Source organism: Eucalyptus grandis, chromosome 8 (genome assembly GCF_016545825.1).
Source record: "Eucalyptus grandis isolate ANBG69807.140 chromosome 8, ASM1654582v1, whole genome shotgun sequence".
NCBI lineage: Eukaryota > Viridiplantae > Streptophyta > Magnoliopsida > Myrtales > Myrtaceae > Eucalyptus > Eucalyptus grandis.
The window spans coordinates 49,522,481-49,531,929 of NC_052619.1; the positions used below are offsets into that span (position 1 = coordinate 49,522,481).

The 9,449-nt window shown below is 40.9% G+C and overlaps 1 protein-coding gene across 1 annotated transcript; it reads left to right on the forward strand.

The window, feature by feature from the left end:
• The first annotated feature begins 3,955 nt into the window (after positions 1 to 3,955).
• Positions 3,956 to 5,982, forward strand: LOC104414885 (probable aspartic proteinase GIP2). The gene is made up of 2 exons (XM_010026099.3): positions 3,956 to 4,533; positions 4,651 to 5,982. Exons 1-2 carry the CDS (start codon positions 4,057 to 4,059, stop codon positions 5,497 to 5,499), a joined length of 1,326 nt encoding a protein of 441 aa, XP_010024401.1. The 5' UTR covers positions 3,956 to 4,056; the 3' UTR covers positions 5,500 to 5,982.
• Positions 5,983 to 9,449: the final 3,467 nt, after the last annotated feature.

Here is a 9,449-nt window from a genome sequence, read left to right on the forward strand (position 1 = left end):
AATTAGCACAATTACAAATGGTTTATGACTCAATTGACTAAAAAAACAAGTTTAGGACTGACTAGACATAATTCTAATAGGTTTATGACTTTTATAGTAATTTTCCCATTAGGGTTTGGAAGTTATTAGATTGCTAGAAGAAAATAAATAAAAGTAACAAGTATATTCAAAGAAATATGATCGAAAGAGGAAGAAGTTATTTGATTTGTATGTGGAGGGAACTGGATCCATTTTTTAAATTTTAATGAACCATGGATCCATTACGTGAATGGTTTGTGGGATAATTATCCAAAAAGTCATTAACTTATTGTACAACAGCCACTTCAGTCATAAAATTTTTAATTATGCCAATTTGGCGTAAACTTTTTAATGATTTGTCAATTTAATCATAAATCTTTTAATAGTATTAATTTAGTCCCACACGCCGTTCTTGTCAATTGTGAGAATCGAGGACTTGAATATGATTAGAGTGAAATCAACTTTGATGGTAGCTACACTCTCCTTCGCTGTAGATGAGGGCCCGATTCACAAGGTTGATGAGGAGCTGAGTGTAAAGCATTTTAGTAAAAGATTTAGAACTAAATTGACATAATTAAAAGATTTAGTATTAAATTGATAAATCATCAAAAAGTTTAAGACTCAATTAATACAATTGAAAGATTTAAGGCTGAAATGATTGTTGTATGATGGGTATAACATTTTCTTGACATTTTTTGCAATGACTTGTTAACCTGGTCAATTACATTTACGTACATGAGAAGCTGCAAAAACTAGCTCATTGATATCCCCTAACTGAATATATGGACAAAATCTGTTAAAACCTAGGTTTAGTCCTTAACGCGGTCCGTTCATTCTACCGACTTGCAATTTGATGTTATTTTACAAATTCCGATTTGTTTTGTCTCAAACAACAAGCGAAGGCCAATCTGTCCTACATGCCAAATTGGTTCTTCTTCATCTTGAACAGAACACCCATGGGACCCGGGATTGTCCCTTTCAAATCGTGCCAACTTGCATTGTCAGAGGGATGTCAACTTGCATTGTGGCCCCTGAGGTCCATAACTTAGCACTTCTGCAATATCTACCGTGAATTTGCAACGTACTTTGTTCGAAATTAAAATTGTCAAAATATCTCAAGTCAATTCATAAAGAAAATTATATACTCATTATACACATCAAGTTTGCCTCTACTTATGAACACAACTTTTTGGGTCAAATGTTCTAAAGTGGTATCGAAGCGAGTTTGGCCTCGTGTGTGCATCTATACTAGGGGTGTGCATGGTCCGAGCGGGCGGTTCCCGACCTAGAACGGGAACGTCCGCTAAGGACTGGTTCCAAAAAATTGGAACCGAGATCCACCCATTTGTTGCAAGGATCCACCCGGGAACCGGACTGCTGGTCCGGTCCAGTTTCTGGGTGGATCCATGGAACCGGTCTCACCAATAGAGAAAGGGACGGACCTACTATTGTCGAGGGCGACGGCAATTTCTGAGTGCCAAATTGAGAAAGGGACGGACGGATGGCTGCTGTCAAGGGCGGCAATTTTCGGAGGGCTGAATAAAGAAAGGGATGGACGGACGTGTTGCTATCCTTGCGAACCCTAGACCTATTCTTCTTCTCCTCCTCATGTAACCCTGCTTCTTCGCATGTGTGCGGATGGAAGAAAGATGGGTACTTGGGAGGGTTCAGTACTTGGATTTGGAGGGCAGAGGCGGTGTTTTAGGGTTTCTTCATTATCTGTTTTGCAGCTCCCGCCATGCCATTTCACCGGGAAGTGACGGAGCTCTGCGGCGTCAATGGAGGATGGCGAGCTAGGGAACCTCAAATTTGAGATCTTTCAAGTTTTTAGGGAAGGAAGGGAGCTTGGAGAGCCGCAGGCTCTCGGGACTTGGTAGGGTTTTTAATGGTGGGTCGATTAACGAGCATGAAGTTGAAGTTGGAAAATGGTGGTGATGGAGAGAGAGAGAGAGAATTCAACAGGATTTGTTAATTAGTAATTTCAATTTTTTAATATTAAAAATTAATCGGTTCGGTCCGAGTGGGCGGGTGGACGGATCCGCACATGGAACCGAGAACCGGACGGTACCCACGGTTCCTATAAGTGGGCGGGAACCGGACCGGTTCCCTCAAGAACCACCGATTCCGGGCGGTTCCGGTCCGATTCCGGGCGGTTTAGGCAGATTCTGGTTCTTTTGCACACCTTTAGTCTATAATGTTGGTCAAATTCTACACGTCTCTTTTAATCCAACTTACACATGAGAATAAGTGTTGAAATATCTCGCATTATTTGACTATGAGGTCTACGTGATCTCTTGCTTTTTAGTTTTTAGATTGGAATTTTTATTAAAAAGCAGTATTGTACCCGGAAAGAAAACTAGAGAAAAAATATATGGAAAGCTGGTCATCTATAGAGATAGAAGTTTCTTAATCCCTAGTTAGGGAATGACTGATTTTATTTTAACTTTATCCCAAAGTCCAAAATATCTCCCGGCGCCAAGTTGCTGAGCCGCTGAGTGGGTGCCATTAATTTCTCCAAGAGTTATCCAACCGTCGATGCTTTGGAAGGTGGAGAAATCGCATGGAACCAAATTCCCACGTGGATAATTACGTAAGAGAACAAAATGGATTGGAAAATGCAAGGTTTCATAAGTTTCATACGGGAGAGGTTCAGAATTTTACAGACAATTATTGAGTAAGTTTCGTCCGCACTTCTACAAATCTTAGAAAAATCCAATTTTAGGGATGGGCCATATCAGAATTCAATCTTTCATTGAAAACTTTTAGGCTTCGTTTGATTGTTTATATTTCTAATGAAAATAAAACTGAATATGATAAGATATGAAATATGATAAATTTGCAATATCCTATCCAGCATTTAGTAAATCACACTAGTATAGTTGGATATAATCATATTATATTATGTAAATTATTTTGTATAAACAATATATCAATATAAATGAACCTAAAAGTTCACAAGTGAATATGGTGAAAATCTCTCGCGACACTCTTGTGTTTTTTTTTATATTTTTTCTTTTTTCCCCTTCTAATAAAAATCTAGTGAATAGTAAACAATACTAATATATCTAAAATACTAAAATACTTTAAAAATGTAATAAATATAAATATATATTTATAAAATTGAATTTTTTTATAAGATATAATTAAATTCGAAAGTATAAATAAAAATAAGATTAAATTAAAAATACCAAATTATTTTTTGTTAAATTAAAATTCATATATCATTTATATTTAAATATAATTTAAATTTAAAAATTTAAAAATTTTGTTATTTAGGAAAAATAAATTTAGCATTATGGATATTATAAATCTTATTCACTTTTATCACACTATCCCCATAGAATAATTTTATCTAGCATATATCTCTCTTATATCTAACTTTGTCATATCTTGAGCAAGTACCAAATATATAATAGAATAAAGTTTATCTTATCCAGAATTTTATTATGACTATCAATACAGTCTTAAAGTATTTGTGAAGTATAGAAGGCACAACACAATACCCTTAGGTACACGACGGTAATGCCTGTAGAGACCATAGAAATTCCCACATTATATTCCATGTGTCGTGTACTAACCTTTCTAAGCAGAATGATCGCATTATAGGAAAACGACCTCAAAATCTCATGGTTTCGGGGGAAAATAACCGCGCATGTTCTCCAATCACTTGAATTAATCTACAGGGCTCTGGTTTTGTAGAAAGTGAAGCAATTACGGCCTTCGCGATACCGAAGGGTTAGTACTATTAGTCAATAGTCAACAGTCAACGGTCAACAGTCAACATTGGCTTGAGAAGTCCTCCGTGTCCGGCTAATGATTGTACCGGAGATATTTCGAGTTAGGTGTGGCCTTAAATCTTGTATTAAATGATCGGTCGTCCAACGGGATTTCATCTAAGGTGGGCGGACCGGTTCTGACCTCGTGCGCTTGAACTAGCAAAAAGTAAAATGAACATTACTCGGGAGAACGGTGGCATGCATTATAACTCAAGAGAGCAGCCATAGGCTGATTCCATGCGATCAATCCCACCTTCCACCAATGTCAACACCTTCTCTCATTCCCTTTTTCCTCTCGACCTTCATCTTAGGCTTAGCCTCCTCCACTCCCTCGTCAGCCGCCGCCCCGGTGCCCACAGCCAAACCCTCTCCGCTCGTATTCCCCGTCAAGAAAGATGCCGCCACCAACCAGTACTACACCACCCTCCAGCTTGGGACTCCCGCCACCGCCATGAACGGGGTCCTCGACCTCGCGGGTGAGTACACGTGGCTCGACTGCAGTGGCTACGAGTCCTCCTCCTACCGTCCCGTCCACTGCAACTCCTCCAGGTGCGAGGCCGCCGGCGGCCTCAGCTGCAACGGCTGCTACGGCCCCGCCAGGCCCGGCTGCACCAACGACACGTGCGGCGTCTATGCGGCGAGCCCGTTCCTGGACGTTATCCTGGGCTCAGGCCTGGCCGTGGACGTCCTGGCCTTGCACTCCCCGGACGGGATCAAGTACAAGTCCGCCAGTAAATTTGTAAGTCGAATATCATTGAATTGAGGCAAACTTAAGAGAAAATGGAGATATAAATCAGAGAAATCTCACCAAACCGAGATGATTATACCTTTTTAATGTTCTTTCTTTCACTTCCAGCAACAATTTGCTTTCTCTTGCCTGGACGACGGCTCTGACTGGGCGAAGGGACTGTCGAAATCAACCAAAGGCATCGTCGCGCTCGCGAGGAACCCGGCCTCGCTCCCCACCGAGCTCTCCACGCAGCTCAATCTCCCACGCACATTCGCTATCTGCCTCCCTTCTTCCTCCTCCGGATCCACCCACGGCGACCTCTATGTCGGCGGCGGCCCATACATACGACCTCCGATCAAGAAAGACCTCGTGAAAACGCTCCTCCGCACTCAGCTACTCGTCAACCCAGTGAAACGGGCCCCTGTCTACAGCGAAGGCGAGCCCTCTGATGAGTACTTCGTCGACGTGACCTCCATCAAAGTTGATCTCGCTCCGATCAGCTTCAAGTCCTCGATCCTCGCGATTGACAAGAACGGCATCGGGGGGACCAAAATTGGCACTCTCACTCCGTACACGGTCCTCCACTCAGCGATCTTCAGGCCTCTGGTGAATGAATTCACGAAGAAGGCAATGGACAGGAAGATCAAGAAGGCGTCGCCGGTTGCACCGTTCGGGGTTTGCTTCGATGCGAAGATGGTGAGGAGCGGGAAGGCGGGTCCGGACGTGCCGGCAATTGTGCTGGTGCTCCAAGGCAACGTGCAGTGGAGGATGGAAGGGGCGAACTCGATGGTGAGGGTGAGCAAGGACGTTATGTGCCTGGGGTTTGTGGACGGAGGATCGAAGCCAAGGACAGCAGTCGTGATAGGAGCTCATCAGATGGAGGATAATTTAGTGGAGTTCGACGTGGGGTCGTCGACGTTTGGGTTCAGCAACTCGCTCCTCCTTCAGAACTCCAGTTGCTCCTCAAGATCTTGACGTGCCTGGGGCAGGTCAACATTGCGTTAGGGCCCCTGCGGTCCCCTTATCTTAACTCATTCTGCAATATCTCCCTTGTATTTGCAATGGACTAACGTGAAATCAAAATAGCATAACGTGTTCATTGCACGCCAGAGAAAAAAAAAACTAATGGGAAAATCTATAAGAAGATGGTCATATCCTGCCGAGAAATTATTAGGTAAAGTTGGGATAACCAACTCAGCAATGCACAAGTCCATTCCAGGTGTTACTCATGGGCTCACCTTTCAGAAAACCTGCAACTCCCTCTCCCTCTCGCATTCGTTTCTCTCTTCTTCACCGATTTCTTTGTTTGTTTCCCTTTCCATTTCTTTTCTTTCCCTTTGGCATGTGATTTGTTCTCTTCACAGTTCAGTTTATTATGTAAATTAGAATGTAGAAAGAAACCCTTTTTACTCGTCTCAACCTCACTCACCTACTTGAGTTGTCGCTCACTTTTGTTCACTCACCTTGTTGCTTGCCTTCATTACTTCGCCTTGTATGTTCATTTTACGGTTTGTTGCTTTTAGTAAGTGTAAATTTTTGTCATTACCTTATCTTTTGTGTGTGTGTGTGTGTTTGATATGTCTTGAGGTTCATATTCCGGTTGCTCAACGTCACATTATTGATGGATATATAATTTGAAACAATATATGTCCTTTTAAGTATAAGAAAAATGAAAACAAAAAATAATCGGTTGGTCTCGGATTGACCTAGATCGGATCGAATCAATAGATGCGGTCCGGTTCTCAATCCCAAGCTTAACAAGGTTGGTCTTCGGTCCCAAAAATTAAGAACTAATATTGTGCGGGTTGATCCTTGGATTAGGTGTTAAATTAGCCCAACTAAGACTGTGATCACCTCGGTGGTTGGAGCGGCCACAAGTGAAGGCTGGCAAGGGTGTTGTCCTCACACGTGGCCGACAAGGATCACTTTCGTCGAATTTAGGGAGGGCTCAACCCTCACAATCAGGCGAGGGTCGCCCTTGCTGGATCTAGCAAGGGTTTAGGAGGTGATGGCATCGGTGAGGGTGTAGCGACCCTCACCGGCCATAGGTCGGGGTCGCTTTCGTTGAATTTGGCAAGGGCTCGGCCTCACAGCAAAGGCGAGGTTATCCTCGCTGGATTTGGCAAAGGTTTGGGAGGCCAGGACATTAGAGCCGTAGGGAATCTCAAGGATGCAAGGGCTAAGGGAGGGATCGGGGTAGCGTACAAAGGGGGCGCTTGGGCTTGTTCTTGGACTAGGGGTGGAGGTGACGCAGCGGTAGAGAGAGAGAGAGAACACACAGCTTCGTTCAGCGTGGTTTTATTGGATAGCGGAGGCAACAGACTAGGCGGATGCAGAGGCGGCATCACAGTTTGTTTGACGACGGGCTCCATCGTGAGTCGGAGAAAGAGCAATGCAAAGCGAAGAGGAGAGTGAATAGGAGAGAGAAAGTCCTCTTTGCTAAAATTGAAATCAACTAAGAGAAGGAGAGCTAGGCTGAGAGGCGACAAAAAGCCTATGTTGCTGCTGCAGAGAGAGAGAGAGAGAGAGAGAGCGGAGGGAGAGGTGAAACTGAAATCAATTAAGAAAGAGGGAGAGGTGGGGCCTAGGCGGCGCCCAATGAATGAGGTGGGATTTTCACATGCTGGCATCCAAACAGTACCTAATATTTTCTCCAGCCACCAAGTTACTAAGTTGGCACCAATTAATTTCTCCAACAATCATTAGAATGTCAATGTTTTTGTATAATGGATGATACAGCGAAAAATTCCAAATCAGTACACGAGTAATAAATTCACCCCAAATTAGTTTTTTCATTTGTAATAAATTTATCATCCATTAATTTTCATTAAATTAAATTATTACCACTGAAAATTACAAATTGATATACCTGTGACAAGAGTCAAACCTCAACTTATATACTCATAAACTATTATGTGATATCTAACTCAGTAATTTAACATTTTACAAATATATTAGTTTGGAATTTTTATAGTCAAAAAATTAGTTTGCAGTAAATTTATTATAGGTATATCAGTTTAGAGTTTTTCATAGTATTAATCCTTGTTCTTTTTGGGTTAGTTGAGAAGATAATGATAAGTTTAATTGGTGCATTAAATATGAAGGATATTTTTTTTGGTCGAAACTATGAAAGATTGGCTTCCCGCAATTTGTTGTGGATGGAGATAATAGAAAATGGGCAAGTTATATTCGTTAAATTGAATTCAAAATCTAATGAATGTGAATCTCTTGTGAATAGTACGTAAGTCTCACCAAATCAAACGGTCCAGATACAATTTGGTGTATGTAGTAGGCTCGCTAAATAATTTCTAGTATTCGTTATATTTTCTACTTTTCATAATTTTTGGAGTGGGATTCCTTAATTTGTGATTTTCTGATTGAGTAACATTGCATTAGTGTCTACTTACAAATTAATTTGGCTGCCTGTGAGTGCGTCCTAAATGAGCGAGGAATAAGTCAACCACGCGATAATCATTATTTACGTCCATTTAAGAAGCCAATCTTGTGAACATGCCTTTATGTCTGTCGCTTTACTCTCTTTTTTCAGTCTGACGTACATAATATTTGTCTAAGTTCGTGTCGACAAGCTTAAGAATTAATTTATTGAATTTGATTCTAAAGTGTATTTTTGGGAGATCACTATTCTAAAAACTTAAACTATTAAATAAAAGTAAGATTTAATATTAATTTAAATATTTTAGCACTTCCCTTGTTAAAAGGATTAAGCTAAAATAAAGGCATGAGCACTCCCGGTAGCGAGTGTGGTCCCATAAAATTTTACATGCATTCTCACATGCTCTCCTTAGAGAACTTATGTTTGAGCTCATCAATATATTCAATTGAACACATATTATTGGATATATTCATTATTTCACATCACACTAATTATCTTATGTGAGACTTTTTTAGTACATCTCACATGTATATTTTAATGATTTCCCCCACACGTGTGAGCTCACTGCTGGTTCTGCTCCCTATCATTCTACACCAAAAACTTTAATCTCCTTCATCGTCCACACACCAACATATCTCAACTTAAATTTTCATTGCTCCCACTTTCACGCCTAATCTCTTTCTACATACCAAACTATGAAATCTATCATTGGGATTGTTACACCACAACGCCCATTACTCGAAAATTGCGTTTGATCATAAGGTTGTTTCTTTCCTTAAGATATTCACCACACACCAAAATAGATTGGACATTAAACACCAATTAACTATCGGCTCTAATACACGTGAGATTTTGAGGAATCAATGCTAACTAGTCTAAGCAATGTGCAATATTGGATCGAGTGTCCCAATAGTCCCCATTGGTTTAAAATGGTCAATATGAGGAAAAAAAAACAAAGGTATGTTTAGTATAACCAAGAGAATAAATTGATTTTGTGTATAACAAAAACTTCGATTAAAGGGAAAATTACCAAAAAAATCATAAACTTATGACATTGGTACTAATTCAGTCATAAATCTTTCAATTAAACCAATTTAGTCCTAAACATTTTCATATTTGTACAAATTCAGGTACAAATTCAGTCTATCCAATCAATTTTGATATGCGGTGCTGATGTGGACGTTGGCCGTTAGGCAATGCTAACGTGGCAATTTTTAATAATTCTTATTTTATATTTTTCAAATTTTGTATCAATTTTTTTTTTTTTTTTACTTCTTTTCCCTTTTCTTTTCTTTTTCCTTTTCTTCCTCCTTGGATTCCTTACAAGCTTGCCAGCCACTAGACGAGGGCCACCAAGCCCTCGTCGACCACTAGTGAGGGCTACGAAGCCCTCACCCGACCTCGCCTAGGGCCACGGGCAAGATGGCTTTGCCCAAATCTAGGCTAGGCCATGATGGCCTTCGCCCAGGCCTTGGCAAATGTCAACATGGCCTTGCCAGCCGCAAGGCTGCCTTCACCAGCAACGAAGCCA